At 38.7% G+C, this 22,320-nt stretch overlaps 1 protein-coding gene across 3 annotated transcripts in view; it reads left to right on the top strand.

Annotated features, from left to right (window-relative positions):
- The first annotated feature begins 1,071 nt into the window (after positions 1 to 1,071).
- Positions 1,072 to 22,320, top strand: part of nhsl1a (NHS-like 1a) — an 89,362-nt gene continuing 68,113 nt past the window's right edge. For 2 of the 3 annotated variants that reach the window (XM_017694430.2, XM_017694427.2), the window contains exon 1: positions 1,073 to 1,456. In XM_017694430.2, the coding sequence (XP_017549919.1) occupies positions 1,138 to 1,456 (319 nt within the window). In that variant the 5' untranslated portion in view covers positions 1,073 to 1,137. Of the gene's footprint in view, positions 1,457 to 22,320 lie in introns of all 3 variants that reach the window. The other variant, XM_017694428.2, reaches the window with a different exon arrangement.

Genomic DNA, 22,320 nt, shown 5'->3' with positions numbered 1-22,320 from the left:
CTTGGAAGCTGGGCTGTATTTCTCTTCTTATATATTTAGTTTTTTTATTTGTTCTGTGTATGATAAGTGTTTGAAAACAAATGTTTAAAAAGCTGTTATGGTTATATCCTGTACTCTTAGAAAAGATGGTTCTTCAAGGGTTCATTAGTTTAAAAAAATGGTTCTATGTAGAACTATGAACATTCAAAGAACCCTTTGCATCATTAAAAGAAATAGTTCTATGCATCATGAAAGTGTTCTTCAGATTGATGGAAAATATGCTGTATATGGTTCTATACAGAACCTTTTTGAAAGTGGTTCTATATAGCACCCAAAAGGGATCTTCTATTGTGATGATGTCAAGCTAACAATAGAAGAACCCTTCTTTGTGCTATATGAACCCTTTTCGAAAAGGTTCTGTATGGCGCCATTTTCTTTTGCTAAAGAACCCTTGAAGAATCGTCTCATTCATGGCGTCCTACATTCTTAAAAAAGATGGTTCTTCAAAGGTTCGCTAGTAAAGAAAATGGTTCTTTATAGAACCACCCTTTTTGGTACTACATAGAATCCTTAAAAGGTTCTATATAGAACCACTGCCTTCACTAAAGAACCCATGAAGGACCATCTTTTTAAGACTGTAGAAACGCAAGGAGCACTTTTTTTCATCCTTTGGTCCCAAATGATGTCGTTCAAAATGATCACGTGATGCATTTTTGGCATTTTGATTAGCTGCTTTATGAAACTTGCTCCACAAAGTTGAGACGCCTGCAACTGTTTTGAACTTGAATCATGCAACTCCACTGGACTTTAGCTACACGTAGGTTTCAAGCAACTAAAGCTGCGAGAAGGTTTCACATGGACAGCCAGGCTTAAACCGACAACGTGCTCCGGATCCAGAGCCTGTGGAAGTACCATGCCATGCCAGGTTTTGGGAGTGCCCCGCCCACCCTGCTTTAGGTGCGGAGAGCAGGCGAAACTCTTCAGGGGGGACGGAGGGGGGTGTGCGTGTGTGAAAGTTGCATCCTTTGAATCGTGTGGCGGGACGTGAGCGAGCAGCCCGAGCGCATTTATTTACATTCGATTATCACCATGGAGAACACTCACCAGCTTATGGCGTAACAGCCAACGTGAGGATTGTAAGTTCTGAATTTTTGAAAAATGCCTTTTTGCAAGCGCACCGTGGCGCCGCAGCGCCTGTGCAGGTTGACAAAGGAGCCGTTGAGATGTGAGCTCGGAGGAGCGGACTGCTGCAGCGCTTTAAACCCGGATTCATGGACATCCCTGAGCGATGTCAGCAGCACAGCCCTGAGGAACGTCCTCCTCCAGCTGTCCGACCTGTCTCGACACGCATGCACCGTCTTTCTGGAAATCCAGAGCGAGGCCAGTTCGGTGGTCTGTCGGTCTGCAGCGCTGCAGCAGCGCCTGGAAACTTTGCAGTACGCGGTCCGAAAACTGGACCACAAGAAGATAACGATCCGTAAGTGGTGACTTCTGCATTGATCCAGCTGCAGGGTTTAGACGATTCAAGATATAGGAGGTCTATACTGTCTCTGGATTCTTTGTCATAAGATGCATTTAGTCCTCAGCTCACAAGTTTGCCTAAAACTTTCTTTAATGAACCATCTACTGAAAGGTTCTTCGGGGAACCAAAAGCCCTTCTTCAGTTAGTGTCACTTCATTTGTCACCAGCCAGTGGAAGTCCTTGGCCCAAATATGAAATGGTTTCTTTCACTTTCCACAGTTTCCTTTCAATGCATCATGAAGCCACTGTGTCATAACTGTAGTGGGTATATGGGGATGGTAAATTCTGTGTTGATCTTCAGCAGCTATGTTTAGGTCCAGTTCCACATGACTGAACTGTGAATACTGGACTGTTAGTAACTAGTGGGACTGTTTATGTGCTGCTCTCATCCATTGAAGCCTGTTAACTGCCAAAGATGTCAAGGAAGTCTGTAGATATGATGAATGCTTTGATGGATGGACAATCACATTTTAGTTGTGTGATTTCATGAGAACTTAGATGCAAGATATCCAATTTATAATCAGCCAGGTTCTAAGGTGACCAGCATGTGCAGCATTGTGTGGTCCACAGTGTGTAGCAATCCTCTATTATCCTCAGATACATTGGCCTTAGATACATCACATCACTCTTAAAATAAAGGTTCCTTAGTAGTTCTTGGCTTGGATGTTCTGTTTTACACTCTTAGCAGAGACTCTGTATTATTGCCAGTCGTGAATCTTTACAGTCAAGTGTGCTGATGGCTGATTATTATTTTTTGGCTAATTGTTATTATCCTGTTTTAAGTACTCAAAGCTCACACTGTGTGAGCTAAATGAAACTCACTAGCGCATTCCCAGTGCTTTATATCAACCAAAATTCCGGTATAAATAAGATTATTTGTTTTTTATTGCTATATTATACATATATTGCTATAAATGCTATACTGGCATTTAAAATTCCTAAATAAAAATCAGTTGCATATTTAAAGAATATGAATAAAAGGGCTACACTGAAATTATAGAATACTGGCTATTTAGCCCATTGAGTCACACATAATTATGTTATGATATTTTGATCTAGGTGTGGCAGCAGCAGCAGTCAAATATAGAGCAAATGCACTTACTGGCCTTATTGATAAGTACATAATAAAATCTTACCTCTGATGCAAAACCTTAAATTGATGTAGAACCTTTATAATATGTGGAGGTTCTTTAAACTTTAAAAAGATTCGTCACACTTGCATGTCTTATTTACTAACATAGTTCTTTGAAGAACATTCCACTAGAAAGTTAGGGAACTGGAAGTGGATCTTCTAGTATTGTTTCAAAGAGTCATTTTTAGGTAACCAAAAGTGTTTTTTCAATGATCATCACTTCATTTGGTACATCTGTTTTTAAGTGTAAGAACCAGTCAAGTCTCTTGTCCTGAGTTTAAAATGGATTCTTTGGCTTTCCGCAATTTCTTTTTGATGCAGCATGAAGTCATTGTTTAATAATTGGAATGGGTGGATAGATGGAGGGATAAATAGATTGATTTATTGATCTGTAAACATGGCAGATGCATTCATGAATAACTGGATGACAAATTGAGCAGCTATGAGGATGTTTAGAAGTTAGAATTAAACTATGCTGTGGAATGCATTTTCCTCCATTTGACAAGATGAGACTTAGGTTGAATTTAGTTGAATATTTGCTCCACTAAATGTTAATTAAGGGACATCTGCTGTTTAGAGTATAATTCTAGAGAAAAGGCTTAGAAAAGCATCTGCCTTAATGAAGATCTCTTCTGTAGCTACATCAAATGGCACTGTCCCATTAGAGGATGCCATTGTCTTCAGGCATTCTTAACTTCTTTTTTTTTTTTCCCCAAAAGAGGATGCCAGATGATTCCTTCCTATTCCTCTTGCAATCCTTCCTGCTTCGCTGGCTTCTCTGTTTACTGTTGCTTTCCTCAGCTGTGTGTTCTTCCTTTGCTACGAAGGAGAACAAAAGTTTGAAGAGGATGGTATTGGATAGAGGTTACTGGGTCAAGTCACGGGGTGACAATGACAATGATGTGCGTGTGTTTCCTGCTGAGTTGCACTGCTGTTCTAAGATCCGAATGAGATTTGTCCCCTCTGGCTCATGAACTTGTGGATGCTAATTGGATTTTGCTAATGTTGTACTTCACTCTTAATGTGTGACACTTTTTCATAGAGCTTATCAAGGGCTGCTGACATACAGTAGATGAAATATGAGCGAATACATTGTTACGAATCACAGCAGGCAATGTGATTTGAGATGCAGAAAAATGCATGAGTGAACACCTGATATTACCTGAAAAAGTGGCACTTTTTCAGAGCATGTAAAAGTTCTACCAAGCAGTTGGATTATGTTATATATCGTGTTATGAAAATACATTTCTGAAGCTAAAATCTGTGTGAACGTCTGCTGGGTGGCACATTCACAATCACAAATGCTTCATTATGTGGCTGATTTTAACACAACACATTGAATTGCAGGCCTTTTGCATAAATAACATTTTTACTGCATAGCCTTGAGCCTTGTTTGGGGGGTGAGGGGTAATGGTTGTATGACCTATTTGTGTATTGTATATTTGTCTCATGCAAGACAAAAAATCAAGAATTCTGTCAAAGTGAGGGATGAGGGATGCAGTGCTGCACCACAGAATGTTGCAAAACATGACAACACCCTACATTTTAGTCTTAGGCCAGTATGCCTGTTTATGTTTTAAGTAGGTATGAGTGGTAGGAAGTACATTGGTATATGTGGATGCTGTGTTGACATTCCATTATATGGCTTTTACCAGATTGTGGTAGTATGATAAGCCCAAAAAATGCTAAACCACAAACAGCTTCCCCAAGAGAAACGTAAACATGAACAGCTTTAACTGTATATAGAAAAAAAGAGTAACATATGGTTGTATAACATAATGTGGTTGGTTAGTGTAGTGGGTAACACCTCTGCCTTCTACGCTGTAGAATGGGTTCAATCCCCACCTGGGTAAGCACCCTACACTATACCAATAAGAGTCCTTGGGCAAGATTCCTAACACCACCTTCGCCTACCTGTATAAAATGATCAAACTGTAAGTCGCTTAGGATAAGAGTGTCAGCCAAATGCCATAAATGTAAATATGGTTTAAACATTTACAGTGTTTGCACAGATATTCAGTTTGAAATCATTTAAATTCGCCTTTAATTATCCAGCATAGGAATTTTAAGGCAAAAAAAAGAAAACATAAGTAACATGAAAATGCTGTGAATATTTGTCATGTGCTCTGCTGAACATATATAATGCATATAGTGTTACATTATGTTCTTAAAGTAAAATCATATTGTCATTGTGTGGACAGTGGAAAATATTGTTAAAAAGAAAATACAGTCCATAACAACCAACCCTGGTAAATATGATACTTTTGCTTTTTACAAAGGCAGAATTTACACTGCAAAAGACCCAAAAATCTCTTTCCATTCCTGATTCCACCTTTCTCCCAGTAGTACCTTAGTTCACACCCTGAACCATTTCCTTTTATTGCCTAGTTTTATTTTACTGTTCCTTATATATCTGCTGTTGAGGGTCTGTGCGTTGGCTGTCACTGCTCATTGCGGGGCTCCTAAAGAACACAAAGGCTGTTTTCACTGCTCTTGCCTGCAGTGTAGAGTAAGGTGAATGCAGGGCAGGAAGCAGACGATAAGTGAACCCACGTGTACTCTAGACACCCAGCGCCGATTCCATTAGTAAAATCAGGCCCAAGGAAAGATTTGTCTGGTGCCTTGGGTAGGATGGAGTCAAAGCAGAGTTTTTTTCTGCTGCAACACAGCTGATTCAGCTTGAATAATGAGCAGATGAGTTGATTCAGGTGTGTAAGAGCAGAACACATAGTTGTGCTGTGGCCAACTAGCACTAGAGTCTGACACCTTCTGTCAAGGGAGTCTTATTTTGAAAGAAAGAGTGCAATCTGGTCTGCTAAAAACATAATTCTAGCATGTCGTAAATGTAATCTTATACATAGCCATGGTCTGTATGTGGACTTCTGATTTTCCTGACTATCATAACTGCATAAACTTTCATTTCATAGTAGTTACTGAATAAAATACTGTATATACTTAAAAGGTTCTGTGTAATTATAGGAAAAAAATGTTTAACTGGTATAGTCTTCACAATATGTGAAGTTCTGTATCCTCTGCAGGCCACTTAGTGGCCATTCCACAAGCTTAACAAAATCGACTCTGGTATTTTAAAAAATATAGTCATATAAATTATTTTTGCCCTGTAACTCTTATTATCAGATGAAATAAGACACTGCTGGCTTTATGTGTGACAAATGATGCGTTGAGCTGCTAGTGAGAAATGAGGGGTGAAAGGAGGAGGGGTCAGATCCCCCTGCTGTAAAAACAGTTACACCTCTCCACAAAGACAGCGGTGCTGGGATAGTACAACTGCAGATTTCTTGATACCAAAAACTGTGTACAACTGCCACAAAAAAACAGAAAAAGGGCAACTCCATTTTCCCAGTAGCCATAAAATGCAATTTCTACCTTCTTTGGAAATTGTAATTGTATTATTTTGTAATCGTATTATTTCTCTCTACAGTAACATTGATGGAATGGTTGCAAAGGTATTGCTTCAGAATTTCAAAACCACAAGTGAACTGGATTTTGATTTTTGTAAGTTAGCAAGCAAGTCAGCTTGTATGTGTCTGTGTTCAATCTGAGCATATTTGATACTGTGTGACGTATTGATACCTGAGGTCAACTTTTTGCAACTTTTGTTATTAGATGTTGAGATGTAAACAAAGTCATTCAGAGTAGTTTGTTCTGAAATGCTCATTTTGGGAGAAACTTACCAAATCAGAATGGTTCACAGTGGTGGCAATAGGAACCAGATGTCCAAAGAGTTTAATGTCTTTGCAAGTATGCTACCTGATGTCTGAGATATTGTTTAACAGTAGTTTTGAGATCAGGTTTTGTCTTATATTGTATTTTTTTAATCCATTCATGGTGGAGAGATACAGGCAGGCAAGATTTACCTATATGTTAACATTATACACATTCAGAGAAGATGTGTAGGCTCCCTGATAGTAAATAAAATGCCTATATTTGTGTTATAAACATTGTCTTATCACCACCACTGTAAAGAAATTCTGAGTTTCTCTGCCATGGAGCATTTCACATTAAGATAATCGGATTTACTTATATCTCAACAATTGAATTATACAGAAAATGTGCATAATTGGTAAAATTTGCCCTTAAGGCTTTCATATAAAAGGATAAAATGAGTGCATAAAAACTGTATATATATACAGTTATATATATATATATATATATATATATATATATATAGTATAGTATTTCTGTTTTGGACGACGTGGATTTATTGCCTGTTCTGCCTGTGCAGCACTACTGTTCCTTGCTTGCAGCTACCTGTTATCTTCATTTCATGACTTGCGCTTCACCTCAGTTGACACAGAATAAAATTCAACAATGTGCTTCACTAATAAACAGAGAATATAGCAAAGGCATGCAGGGTAGAGCAGTTGCTGTTGGCTTAAGCTATTGAAGCAGGGTCATCTCAGGGTTTGTTAGTATAAACAGCAGTTTGCTACAACTTGCACCAAATTCTTGGTACTTTCAGCAGATATTCTCATCACATGACACATAGTCCTTCAGTCATGTTTATGCCAACTATAATGTGATACCAAACTTACTGTTGAGGCTGAAAATCAACACACACACGCACACACACACACGCACACACACACACACACACACACACACACACACACACAGCAAGACTGATTGAAACCCAGCTGTTTTATTCTTTGTTTCTCCCTCCTCTCTGCAGAGCGCTGTTCTAGCTCATTCCTCAGCGATCGTCTGCAGGGAGAGAGCGCGTCAAAACCAGATGTGCCTCCAGCCCTTCTGAAGGCTTTCCCTGACACCACTTTTATTACAGCCAGATGCACGCATCCAGACACACACCCTCTTTCTTTTTCTCCATTTCTCCCATCTGAACTCCTTTCTCAGTTTGATTCATATATGCTTTTTTTTCATTATTCCATCATTTTTTATTCATCTTCCCTCACTTACTGTCTCTTTTCATCCCTCTCCTTCTGCTCCAGGTGGAATTATTGACCTGTTGTATTCCTCACTTTCATCAAAAGGGGGGCTATTGGAATAGCAGTGGAAAGTTTTGGGGCCTCAAAAATTGAATGCTGGAGGCTTGTAGCACAAGTCAGTCCAAATCCTAGAAAAGCTGTTATCTGTTTAGAGTTCCTCTGAAGTTCACAGCGAGGGAAATACAAACACACATTTTGAGGCCTGCAATCTGGTCTCCTGATGGTGGAGTTCAGTATGAATTTGAAGTGGTCATCCAACAGTCTGTACTTAAGTAAAGAAACTGTAGATCGTGAGGAATAACCATGCCAGATGCTCTTCTAAATATTTTCTGCTCTACATTGTAAGCCTTAAAATAATTTTGCATCCTAAACATGAGCATACTGCAGAGGTTGACCTAGATTTTTTTTTTCTGTAAAAAAAGTGCAGGACTTTTTGCAGCAACTAGTGTTGTCCTGCATACAGGTTGTTAAAGATGGTTGGTATGATAAGCCATCAATTTTACATAGTGTAGTACAGTAAATCCAATTAAATTAATCTCCCCTGGTTTAGACTGTCAAATCAATCCAAAAGTCTTGATCGATCTGCTTTGTGTGTTGCCACACAACAGCTATACCAGTAATCAGGGCCCAGTTTCCCAAAAGCAACTTAGCGTTAATCTTACCTGGTAGAGAGAGTGTTCAGTGTAATGCTCACTCTACCATTCAAGACTCATCTTTGTGCTAAGATGCTTTTGCGAAACCCAGCCCAGATCTTTAGTTTTAGAAAACAGATTGAGAATGTAATTTTGGCAAAGTAAATGAATGTGTACCACATAAAAAACAATCACTAGAGAGCCAATGTTGGCCTGCCAGTTACATCCTGTTGTTTGTATCATATCTAAAACACTAAGCCTTCAATCCCATTTCCAAAAAAGTTGCGATGTTCTGCAAAATGTAAATAAAAACAAAATACTTGAAATGATGTGCAAATCATTTCAAGCATATTTTTAAAGGGAAATATTCAAAATGGGCATGTATTTTTAAAAAAAACAAAATTACGTTTCAACATTTGATGTGTTGACTATTTTTGACACGGAATATTTTACTATGGAGCAATGCTGTTGTAATACATGCAGAATGTGGTTTGGCATCATCTTGCTGAAATAAGGTCTTCGCTGAAAAAGACGTCATGTGGATGGCAGCACATGTTGCTGAAACATGTATATATCAATCAGCGTTAATGGCCCTCACAGATGCACCCCTATACCATCATGAACACTGGTTTCTGAAATGTGCACTGGTAACAAGGTGAGTGGTCTTTAGCTTGGAGGACACAGTGTCCATGATTTCCAAAAAGTTTCAAATGTTGATTTGTTGGAAAACAGTACACTTTTCCACTTACCCTTAGTCCAATTTAAATGAGCTCAGGCCCAGAGAAGATGGCAGCATTTCTGGATTCTGTTTCTATATGGTTTCTTCTTTGCATTTTAACTTGCATTTTTGGATGCCGTGATGAAGTATGTTTACAGACAGTGGTTTTCTGAAATATTCCTGAGCCCACGGACTGATTTCCACTACAGAATCATGTCTGTTTTAATGCAGTGCCCACCAAAGATCATGGCCAACAAATAATGTTTTTTGGTCTTGCCCCCTGCATTCAGAGATTTGTCCAGATTCTCTGAATCTTTTAATGTTATTATGTACTGTAGATGATGAAAACCAAAACGTCTTTGCTGTTTATGTTGAGAAACGTTATTCTTGAATTTGATCATGCAGTCTTTCACAGAGCGGTGGACACCTTCTCATCTTTATTTCTGAAAGACTCAGCCTTTCTGAAAAGCTCTTTTTATATCCAGTCATGTTACTGACCTGTTGCCAATTAACCACCGGGTGCTTCTTTTAAAATTACGCAACTTTACCAGCATTTTATTGCCCCATCACAACTTTTTGGAACATGTTGGCGTCAAACTCAAAACTTCTCAGTTTCAACATTTGATATATTGTCTTTGCATTATTTTCAATGGAATATAGGGTTTAAATGATTTGCACATCATTGCATTTTATTTTTATTCACGTTTTGCTCAGCATCCCAACTTTTTTGGAAATGGGGTTGGCAGGTGAAACACTGTACTAGTATTACTGTTGCTTTTCAATGTTGCTTAAATGTAATGACATAATACCATAATTACATAAAATGTTACAAATGACAAGTTGAAATATATAATTTCTTTTTCTTAACACTAAAGGAAACTGAATGAACAAGAGTAACGATACATCATATTCAAATCATAGACATAAAACATTACCCATCCATCCATCCATCCATCCATCCATCCATCCATCCATTTTCTAAGCCGCTTTTCCCCTTAGGATCGCGGGGGGGTTGCTGGAGCCTATCCCAGCAGTCATCGGGCGGAAGGCAGGATGCACCCTGGATAGGTTGCCAGTCCATCGCAGGGCATAAAGGGGTGATCAGTCAAATCAAAATTTGATTGGCCACCAAAGATGCCACACCAAAACTTTTGCCACGCATTGGCTTCCATCTTGCTGTGTGGCGAGTGTTTGTGCCTTTAAGGGGTTTTACTATTGGCGGATCAATTCTCCAAAAGCTTCCATTCCCCCCAGCCAGTCCAGCGTTGTGAGTACGTCTGGTCAGTCTTGCTCAGCCATTAATGGTGCAGTTGTTTCACTATCAGCAGAATAACTCTCCAAGCTCTTCACACTTAACCTCACCCCCACACCCCGTTGCTGATTAACATTGAAAGAATGTTGATAAAATTGCCACCTTGTTGAACTCCACGCCACTTCTTTGCCACCCCTAGTAAAATATTCTAGATTTGCCCCTGCTGCTAAATTAAGATGGGCATGCTTCATTATGATGGGCAAGGAATTGATGGATGCAGAAAACCACATGTACCAACATACTGAAGTACATCAGTACTGTATAAGTCAATCTATAAGTGGCTTTGTCCAAACATGACCAGGATTTGTGGTGCTTCTTTTGGCCCATCGTCAATTCTAAACTTGAATTTCTTATTCCTGTGCACAGTTATAGTACTTAGATATATGATTTGATCCCAACAGTTAAATTCCTTCTACAATTACACATTATTTTCCTTTCCGTATTTTTTTTCCTGTATCATCATGAAGCTATTGTCTTATAATGGTCATACTGTTTTGTCTGTGAGATCATGTGGAAATATATTCTTAGGCAAAAATATAGGTGATATCATCACAAGACTGTATACGGTCAGTCACTCGCTCATCTGGGAAAGTTTTGCACTCTGGACTTGATTCGGTGGTGACATCATGTTTAGATAGTTGCAGTGAATCATTCTTCCACGAGCACAGAGGGTGGCTTATTGGTGGAAAGTTCATCTTGATTGAGCTCCACAGCTTGCATTCAGTGCTTTGTTGCTTAAAAAATGTTTATTGTTCAGATTTAGGTCTGATTCACAATGTATTTAGTGACTGGTCATGCTCCTATTTTACTGTATTTGCAAAATTGCGTTTTTTTTTAGGTGAAAGCAAAAAGCCCTAAAAGACTTGTAAGTCGGCCTCAGTACCTACAGTCAAAAATACTACTGAAGTGGAATTTTTTAAGCCTTTTTTAAACAGGGGATTTCCTTGAAGCATGGCATTTTGGCCTTGGTCCTGAATTCTTTGTTGGTGGTTGGCCATGTCTCCTTGTGGTCTCTGAAACATCTCAGCTGTGAACATTATGCCTGGTTTTGAATTATGATGTAAACATTTCACTACATGAGTCGTCTTTGTCTAGTAAAAACTATCCTAAATTTCTACAAGCTTTCCTTTTGTTATTACTCTGTTAGTTCAGGTTGGCATTATCACTACTGGGATTCAGTTTTCCAGCTGTTTTACCGTAGACCAATTAGATAGACCAATTAGCATCTTCTGATAAGCTGCAGCGCCAACTGTAGGTCATGGAAATCAAGGCCAAAAAAACTGTTGAGAATGGTGTTGCTACCACATATGCACAAATGCACAATATGTCTATAGGTTTGTAGACACCTGCTCATTAACGGTTCTTCTGAAATCAAGAGTTTTAATAGGGAGTTTGTCCCCTTTTTGCTGCAATAACAGCCTCTACTCCTCTGGAAAGGCTTTGCATTAGATGTTGGAACATTACTGTGATGATTTGATTGTATTCAGCCACAAGAGCATTAGTGAGGTCAAGTAGTGATGTTGGGTGATTAGTTCTGGATCACATACACTACTCCAACTCATCCCAAAGGAACTGGATGGAGCTCCATCACGTCAGAGAACACAGTTCCACTGCTCCACAGACCAGTGCTGGGGGGCTTTAAACCCCTTTAACAGATGCTTGGCATTAAACATAGTGCCATTGTACTGGCAGTGCTTTTCTGTGGAGATTATACAAGCTGTGTGTGCAGATGAATGCATATTTCAGCAATATGTGAACTTGAAAGTAGCTGAATTCTCTAAGTAGAGCAGGTGTCTGGATAATCTGGACATTTAAATAAAATGAAAAATATCCAAATCTGATCCGATTCTGTAAAAAAAAAATCTAACTTTAATTGCTTGTAGCATAACATAGCATAAAAGAAGTCACATGATAATGTTGCCATATATAACATGATGTTAAGATAAGAGCAGCAAATGGCTAACTATGACCCTATGCTGGAATCTCATTTTAAATACTCAATTTTCACACATAGTTGACTTTTTTCAAATTGGTGAAAGAGTTGAATTGTTTTTATATATTTTTAAAACAAATATTTATTATTAAAATAATACTTTATAAAGAAAATAATTATTAATAGCTCACTTAAAGCCTAGTAGTTTTTTACAACAAAAAAAAATACAAGATTGGTATCAATCAATCAATCAATCATGGTAATTTTTAGATGAGAAAAAATACATGACTAGTAAAGTAATGATATACTGAAGTAAAGAACAAAACAAAGATAAGGCTGCTGCTGAACAGAGATGACCCTTAACCATCGTAGCACAGATTTTCTCTCAGCGTGTAAAAAAAGACGCTTTTGTAAAACATCTTCTACGGAAAGCATCACATCCGCGTACAGGATGTTAGTGTTAATCTGAGGTAAGACTGACGTTGTTCAGCATAATTTGCTGACCTTTTTCCTTGAAGTAGTCCCTTTCCCCACCCCACCACATAGCAGTTCAGTCTGAACAATGGCAGTCTTTGTACAGGCCCCTTAGACCTCTAGGCTTGCAGTGATCTATACACAGACAGCTGGATTCCCAGACATGGATTATTCTAATCTTGGACTAAGAAGGAATGGATGATCACATGGCTCAGGTTTAGACTAGGTTTTATCTTTATTTTGGAAATAGCTCATTTGAGCTTAGCTGAAATGCTGTTGTAACTGTGCTTGTTTAGTGTGCTAACAGGGAGGAATCTTACTGGTTCATGGTGAGAGGCCTTTCTCACCCATGAATCAAACGTCTGTAGAGGACAGAGCCAAATGTTTTCTTTGGGTTTCATTCTGTTCAGCTCTGTCCTCAGTCTGCAGTGACTCTTAGTGAATATGACTCCCACTCTCCCATACTTCATGGCATGGACCTGTTGTATTTGGCCCACGTCCAACTATCTGTGGTTCCTGGTTCTACAACGTCCTGGTTATAGTCTGCTATCAGGCCTGACTGCTTGTATGGGAAATTTAACTTGTAAAGACATTTAGAAGTATTAATCTTGCAAAAAAAAATTTTTTCTCTGTGGTTGCATTTGAGCTGGTATTGTCTCAGATGTAATTTAGACTTAATTTAGACTGTATAGATGTGAGATGGCCGGGCTTGTAAGTTATTCATTCACTCACTCATGTTTAGCAGGCTGAAGATTATCCACACGCACATATATATATATATATATATATATATATATATATATATATATATATATATATATATATATCTTAAATTTGCGTAATATTCATATTAAAGTATGAAATCAGAAATAGCCTCAAGTGAATAAGAAGATATTATGATGTTCTTGTGTATTCACTATTGCTGTCTCAAACAAGCTGATGCTCTACAATAGGCTAATTTTACAGAGTATTTACATTGAAAGTATATTCACTGTATATCTGTTAGCAGTACAGATGAGGCAGTTGCAGTGAGGCCTGCTTGGGGGAGACACATGGTGGCAAATGGAGGATACATACCCCCCCCACCAATGTCTTTATTGAACTCATTATAATTCCATTAGCCTACATTGGAGCACCATACATAGCAATTGTGAGTAAATAAGCAAATTACATTGTCATTTTTGATAATTGAAGGTTGATTGCGTGTGGACTCTTGAGACAACTACAGCCCCCTACACTACAGGTGTGATTTTCCCATCTGTGTTGGCCCCACTGTCAAGCACACAGCATAAATAACAACTGTCCGTTTCTGTCACCTTTGTTGAATTGAACCATTTGTCACTGTTAAATTAGACCTCTGCATTTAACCCTTCTGTACAGTGAAACACCCACATACATGCACAATAGTGAACACACATACTAGGGGGCAGTGAGCACACTTGCCCAGAGCAGTGGGCAGCCCTATCCATGGCGCCCGGGGAGCAATTGGGGGTTAGGTGCCTTGCTCAAGGGCACTTCAGTCATGGGCTGTCAGCCAAGGGGATCGAACTGGCGACCTCCTGGACACAGGGCTGGTTCCCTAACCTCCAGCCCACGACTGCCCCGCTTTTTGTTCCTATTTCCACCTTTTCTCCTTGTTAGCGTTGGAAAAATATCTTGTGGCTGAATAAACAGCACCTTGATAGGATGGCATTCCCTGTAAAATTTGCCCAGATACTCTTTGCACAGCTACTCCTAGTTAGTTATTCTCTCCACCAGTATCTTATTGGGCATTGTAAACCCTTTGTGTAGATTCCCCTTCAGCTTGCCCTTCACTGCGGACTAATTAAATAATCTCGCAGGGGATGTGGAAGGAAGAAGTGGGTCAGTATGGAATGGATATTTGGGTTGAGAGTGAAATATGATTTCGGGGAGGTGGAAAAAAAAAGAAGCCAGCACATTCCTGACTCGAAGCGTGCGCCAATGCATTCACACCTGCAGCCCTGAAACTCCAGAAACACCCTGGTGCCTCAGTACAGTCTGGCTTTACTTGAGTTATTGTCTTTAGCCCACGCATCCACCCACCCAGGCATGTGCACATGTGCATACACTCGCATATGCACACACATAATCACACAAAAACAGCCTGCAGTTCTCATCATGAGCTTATATTGTTCTCTCATCATGGCTTTACCGTCAGGGTTATTTGACTGTTTTGTGCATTATGGCTTTAAAACCCACACGATCATTTTCTAACCTGCAGCACACCTTCTATGACAAGACTGGCTGTATTGTATTCACTTATGTGTTTTCAATCAATTATAAATTGGATGAAGAGTTGCAGTACTGTACATTTAAGTAGAAGGAACCACACAGACAGTGGTTAAGGGTCTGTGTGAGGACTGATGATGAATGGACACTGGCTATTATCTGAATACCACACTGATTAGCAGTAACCTTCACACGTTATTTGAGGAATGAATACACCTAATCAGCTTGTTTCCCAAGCTTTGTAGGGCAGGCCTACTGTTTATCACCACTATTACTGCAGAGGTGTCACAAATTCCACACATGGGCAGAAGACCAAAAGGCCCTGTGTTGGGAAAATGGTTGGAATACAGAGCAGGTGTTTCTGCTGTGTGTTCTTTGAAAGTTTGCGTCAGCAGTTCTTGCTGTTTTAGTGGCTTTCTTGAATAAAACATCTTAGTAATGTAATATATGTAGTTCTGCACATCTTTAATTTTTAGTTTAAGATTTTGTTTTATTGTGAAAAAGAGAAACATGCAGCAATTTTTTTATCAATGTTTACTTGAGTTTAGGCCAAAAATTAAAATGTCCTATAATCAATGTAAACATGCTATAAGCAACCTTTTAATAGCATCTTTTCATTAAACTACAGCATGGTAGATTTGGGAATGTGGAGCCTTCTCTGGTGGAAACATGTATTTGCATGCAACGTACAAAAGAACATTTTGTGATGTTGGGTGTGCTTTAGACCCCTTCCTTCATCGGATAAAGATGGTGAGCTTGTTGAATTCAAAGAGAATGTAGTCAAAACTTGTCAATGGAAATGTCTCCTTAAGATGTGAATTATCTACTACAGTCATCATGTCTTTATCAGTATAAAGTTGATTTTACATTTGAGACCAGTGTGAGCCAGTGTGTGTGGTCGGGAAAATCCATAATTAAATTTTAACAACAAAAGTCTGACATGGTGCAGATTTAACTTTCTTAACTTCAACTTTCTTTAAATTTCTTTAGCCTTAAACAATTTTCCAAATGATTGTCATGTCAGGGCCAACTCTCACAGATTAAACATAAGATTCACACAATTAGGTTTATTCTCATAATCTCGTGCTGTACTTGCCACTTCTCTCACTTTTTTATGTCTGTCCTTGAAACAACTGAGTCAACATTCTGACTGAGTCTGAACACTCAGAATGTCTTACTATTGCAACTGCCCCAGCTTTCATTGATTAAAAATCATTGCCAATTGTGATCTTCTGTGTTCTTGGAAATGAATGCAAGGGAAGGACAGCATGCTAATGACCTGTATTTTCCATGTCCATGTGTCTTTCTGATGGATAGATGCTTGGATTGTTGTCTAAAACAGCATTAAAATGATTGCAACATTTGTTTATGACTAAACTAGGTCTCCTTTAAGCTAAACAGTAACCAATGCTAAAAGTATCCATGTTTATCGACATAGTTGTGCATCTAGACCTACATTAGCAAGCATGTAAATTAAGATGTGTTTTCTTCTTTACAGATTTTTTAAGTAATGCTGTGCTAATAACAAGTAATTCTAGATATGTATGCATGTATATAGAAACTACCTCCAGCCTGGCACAATGGGCTCTTGGTTCAAGAAACTGTAGAAGTTGGCAGTCCATTTATTATTAACAGACCATAATAATGGAGTGACCCATGTTTTGCTAAGCTGTAGCAGTTTAAATCCCATATTGCAGTAACAGTTGTTCTGTCCTAACTGATTTGAATTGTGTAACATCAGTATTAGAGCATTTTCATGATTTTATTTGGCTTTGCTGAAATGATAATGTGGATCTTCTTCATGCTTTTTGGGTGGCACCTCCAAAAAGGCTTAGTAAAGGTAAATGTGACAGTAGCGATTTACTGAGCTGTGCTTAATCTATTACTATGAAGTTCAGAAATCTCATTAATCCCATAATTCTGCATTGTCTAGTGAAACTGCATTATCTAGATCATTTTCCAAGTTATTTTAGCTGCCCTCGGGGCTCATTATTACCAGAACCATGCCTAGATATGTGTGCTCTCTCTACTATCTGTCTGGATGGAAAGAAGGAAAAATGCTTTGGGAACATGACACTAACTGTCATAATGACAGCAGTAAATTTAAAGCTGGACAGATTCCGAGCAGGCATGCATTTCTGGAAAGTTCTTTGGCCACCACTTTGCTTCACTTGGCAAGTAGGGCCTACTAAAATCGAATCTTTATATTGAGATCACAATTTTAAAACAGTGCTGTTTACACATTACATGAGCTGCAATTTTATAAATATAGCCTGTATTATTTTGTTGTAAGTGGGGAAGTTTAATGTAATAACACTGAACGTATGAACTGTGTGTATGACAACACAACCACAACTAACTGGCAGTCTGGCACACTAGGGTAAATGTTGTAGCGTCAAAACCTAAAAAAGAGTGTAAGCTTGTCTTCTTGGCCAATAAAGAAGGCTTGGCCCTTAATGTGTAGAAAATAATTGCAATTTAAATTGAAATTGGTCAGAAAAATAACCAAGTAGATATTTTGCTCGGATCATTCAGCCCTCTAATTATTCCCTATAGTAAACAAAATGGCTACATTTGCATTGTAGATATCACAATCCTTGGTTTCTAGCACCACCAATATTAAGAAATCTGAGTTGGTAATCTTCTCTACAATGAAAACATTGTAAAAAACCTCTAAATACATCTCTCTGATTGAACTGTGCAGAAGTTTGTTTTTCAATATAGTGGAATTCTCTTTTAAAACACATCTCTCCAATTATGAACCACTCTCTGTCATACATGTTTACTAAGAAGTGTGCACGCTAAAGTATATCCGTTTGAATTTCAGATGTGTTAATATGCAGAGTCATCAAAAGCGCATTTAGCGCAGCAGAAAAGCAGACAGAGAAAGAAAAAGTTCCCTCTAGAAGATCTGCACGCTCTGATGCAGGAGCTGGGTCCCAGCTGCTGAAAGACAAGCAGTGTGGGAAATCACTGTGAAGAAAATAAATGCAATTACAACTACCAACAGATGAGCTAAAAAAAGACCATCTGTCCCTCAAGAAAATGTTTGTCCCACATCCAGCTCAAACTAAACAAATGTCTCATTTTTCAGAAATTGTAGACAGACACTTACCTTTTTTTTGGTACAATTAAGCATATATAGCTTAAAGCTGAAATATGTAGTTCATCATACTCAGTCACTTAAAAAATCATTGAGGGCATGTAAAAACAAATGCATTCAAAACACGAAAGTACATTAGTCAAAACAGTTGGCCCATTTTATACAGTTTTAGATGTATTTTAGATGTATTTGATAAATGAAGTCATGTGCAAAAGTTTCAGCACCCCAGGTTTTGTAAGCATCTATAGACAACACACTTGTATATACACAATTACTGCTTATTCGCTGAATTTAAACACACACACACACACACACACACACATCTTCTAAGCCGCTTTTCCTTCTGGGTCACGGGGGCTACTGGAGCCTGTCCCAGCTGTCATTGGGAGGAAAGCAGGACACACCCTGGACAGGTCACCAGTCCATCACAGGGCAGACAGACAGACAGACATACACATTCACTTATACCTAGAGGCAATTTACCAATGCCTGACTGAATGTGTTTGGACTGCGGGAGGAAACCAGAGTACCTGGAGGAAACACACACAGACATGGGGAGAACATGCAAACTCAGAAAGGACCCCGGTCGCCCGGCCAGGGAATCGAACCCAGGCCCTTCTTCCTGTGAGGCGACAGCGCTAACGGAATTTAAACATGTTGGGGAAAAAAACATAAAAGGTGGCTGGCAAAAAAGTAATGGCAAATTTTAGATTCAATTTTTTTTCCATTACGTTAAACACAACAAATACATAGAAATTGTGCACTAAAAATTCAGAAAAATGACATTTTTAGATTATTTTATCATTATCATTAGAAAATGACTAAACTTGTCATTTGGCCAGGAGTGTTAAAACATTTGCATACTGCTGTATATGTTGCATGTGTTTTTTCTGTGTAAGGATAGTTAATGCATGGCCCAAAGTGAAAGCCTGGCAAAAAAACAACTTAAAAAGAAGTTCAACAATAAAAGAAAGCAGGAAAAAATGAGGAAAATTAAGAAAGTCATAGGAAAAGAAGCTTGCTTTTACTAACAAATGTGAAAGGCAGTAATTCTCAAATGGAATATTCTCTCTGTCCTGTCTGGGCAGTTCAGGTTATTTATATGCTCTGGGTTGTTCATTTGCACGTCACCACCCCTATTGTTGCACCCTGGTGCTATTCCTTAAAATGAATGTTAATGAAGTTAGGTGTGCTAAAACCTGAAGCTCAGTGTGCAAAGTCTTTTTATGTGTGTAGAAGAAGTAATGACTAAACTGCAGGTTTTACCATGCTTATATAAATCATCCACCGATTCATCCATCACCAAACCATGTTTACAGTTAGGTCTTTTTATGTACAACTCAAATTCCTTTCTTTGCACTCTAAAAAGATGGTAATGATGTGAGCACTACCAGCAGCAAATGCTGGACTAGATATTATAGGAAAAAAGAACAGGCCTAATCTGCTAACTTCAGATATATATAGCCATATATAGTCTAATGCATTGGTATAAGTTGTGGGTTCCACAGCAAAACAGAATAATGCCCTCCACCACCCTAAATATAAGAAAATGAATAGGTAAAATACAGGATACTCTCAATAAAGGAAAAAAATGACAATGTAATTTGCTTGTTTACTCAGTATGTCCACTCCACTGGCATCCATCCCAATACTTGTTCCATATCATCACAGGAAAATGAAAAACATACTCTGGCAACAATTTAATGATATATTACTGTTATGTTCAAATTGTGCTGTTAAATATTATATTTTGGTCATATTGATAAGTAACTATGTGTATTATACTTTGCCATTTTGAAACATGTGTGCCTGAAAACATGAGCATGTTGCACAGGACGCATTGTTAAGGATGTGAAAGAGAAGGCAGGTGTAGGGCAGATCCATTGCTAACTAGACTAACTGGTATAGCTGATGTTAGCTAGATCCAGAAACAGTGGAAGGATATTTCTCTGACAAAATAACTTGTCTGCCCATCGTCCACTTAGGAGAAAATACAGAGTGTCCTTGTCAGCATCCAGTGTTGTAGCAGTTAGCTGTAGTTTTAGCTCACATCTGAAGAGATGGCCTCTGTTTGCCATCCAACCTAAAAACAACCAAATTCTCTCAGCTACTTTTGAAAAATGTTTGTGCTTTTTCCCTCCCAACGGTAAACCGGATTCATTAACCCTGGCAGACAAGATTTAGTCAAAATGTGCATCCCTAGTGCAAATGTGTCAGGATCTATGTGAGGGCCCTAATAAAGATTTTAGGAATGCAAAATCCTAAATCCTAAAAAAATGTGCACAGGGCCTCAGGATCATATATGGACCTCATATAGATTCTCAAACCCCCATCACACCCAAACCCCCCCCCACCCAAAGCTGCACTTTGTCTATATATTTGAGTATATTCCATTTAAGCTGGCCATCTTAAGTAGAGGACGTCCAGTAAAAATAGTTCTTTTTTATGGTTAATAGTTTTTAAAGAAAGTATTTTTTCATATTAGATTTGTATTGATTTAATTCAACATTAAAGCTGTCTGAATTGATATGGCTAAAGTGGTACCATCTTCTTCAGTACTTTCTGATTTTCTGTCTACAGTCTAACTCCGGGTTCATTTCCAGTTGCTGGGGGTGAAGGCTTAAGCTGAACTTGAGGGAGGGCAGATCAGGACTCTATGAATCGCTTGAACTCAGTTACTTCAGGAAGTCCAACAGGAAGAAGAGGAAGGAACAAGTGATTCACTCACTTCTTTCCTATATATGGGTCAACTCTTGAAATGTATATGTGTGGTTTTACTGGAATGAGCAGTGAGGGAGAAAGGGAACAAGAACAATTATTCTTCTCAGCATTCTTAGGCAGTCTCAGTTCTTAGGCAAACCCAGAGAAACCTTAGGACAAACCTCAATTCCAAAAGGTTGGATGAACAGTATGTGAAATGCTTTAAAAATGCTATTAAAATGCTAATAAAATAGAAAACAGTGATATCTAAATCCTGTTTGCTAACACTTTATTTTGAGTTGTCCTTTGTAGGTGATTAAAAAACTCTTAACAGATTGTCAGTAACGCATCAATAACATAGTGCAGTTGCAGTAGTGAAGCATTTGAATACACTGAAGTAAATATCTTGTAGATGCTCTATTGATACATGACTTACATTAAGTAGATGCATTGTTCGTGTATTACATGACGTGAAATATGTTACTTACATTAAGCAAAATAAAACTTTAACTAAAACCTAATCTTAACCTTAACCTCAACCCAAAACCCAATCCTGTACTGCACTGTGGCCCTAATCCTGACCCTAACCTTAAATTCAACCCAAAACGTAATCCCTAAACCTCACCCTGGCCCTGACCCTAACCCTAAACTTAACGTGTTCACTTCTGCTACATCACTGATATGTTGCTATGTTACTGAGAGTCTGTTAAGTTTTTTATCTACATAGGACCACTGAAAATGTTCAAGTATGATAAATTCAAAGGCCTGAAACACGTTTCATCACCTTTCCTTTTAACAATAGTTAATAATATTTTGGGAACTAAAGTTGATGCAGTTTTGAAAGTTTTCAGCTGTGCTGCTTTACAGACCTTCACTCTGATATTTTGCACTTCGTCATGTGCCATGTTTTCAGTGAGAGACAGATCTGGACTGGAGGCAGGTCTAACAGTCTACCTGCACTCTCTGATTATGCAGTCGTGCTGTTCTAGACGATGCAAAAAAGTGGCTTGGCCTTGTCATGTTGGAATAAGCATGGATGACGCTCGAAAAGACGACAACTGAAAGGCAGCATATGCTGCTCCACAATGTGTATATATCTTTCAACTTTAATGGTGCTCTCACAGTGGCGCAAGTTCACCATGCCATGGGCAGTAATGCACCTCCATTCCATGACAGACCCTGCCTGTTGAACGTGATGCCTTTAACAGTCTGGATGGTCCTGGAGAACATGACATCCATTTCTAGTGTCCACTGTGCATCATTCCATTTCTAATGAGCACTGGCCCAGAGAAGTCGGAGGCATTTCTGGATGAGAGCCCGTGATTCCTGAGCTCATGTGGTGACATCCAGCGCAGAAGCAAGTTGTTTTTTTTTTTAATGCAGTGCTATTTGAGGGGTCAAAGGTCATGGGCATTCAGTCGTGGTTTTTGGTCTTGCCCTTTACGCACAGAGATTTCTCTGGATTCCCTGACTTTTTTGATGATATTATGCAATGTAGCAGGTAAAATAACCCAAATGGTTGCAATCCCTTGTTGAGAAGCACTGGGCCTCATTCCCCAACCATTCTGTTTTTAATTCGTCTGTTTTTAGTTGCATTG

This window comes from Pygocentrus nattereri, chromosome 10, assembly GCF_015220715.1.
Source record: "Pygocentrus nattereri isolate fPygNat1 chromosome 10, fPygNat1.pri, whole genome shotgun sequence".
In the NCBI taxonomy this organism is placed as follows: Eukaryota; Metazoa; Chordata; class Actinopteri; order Characiformes; family Serrasalmidae; genus Pygocentrus; species Pygocentrus nattereri.
The sequence above is the reverse complement of the archived record's forward strand: the minus strand, read 5'-3'. Positions and strand labels throughout refer to the sequence as shown.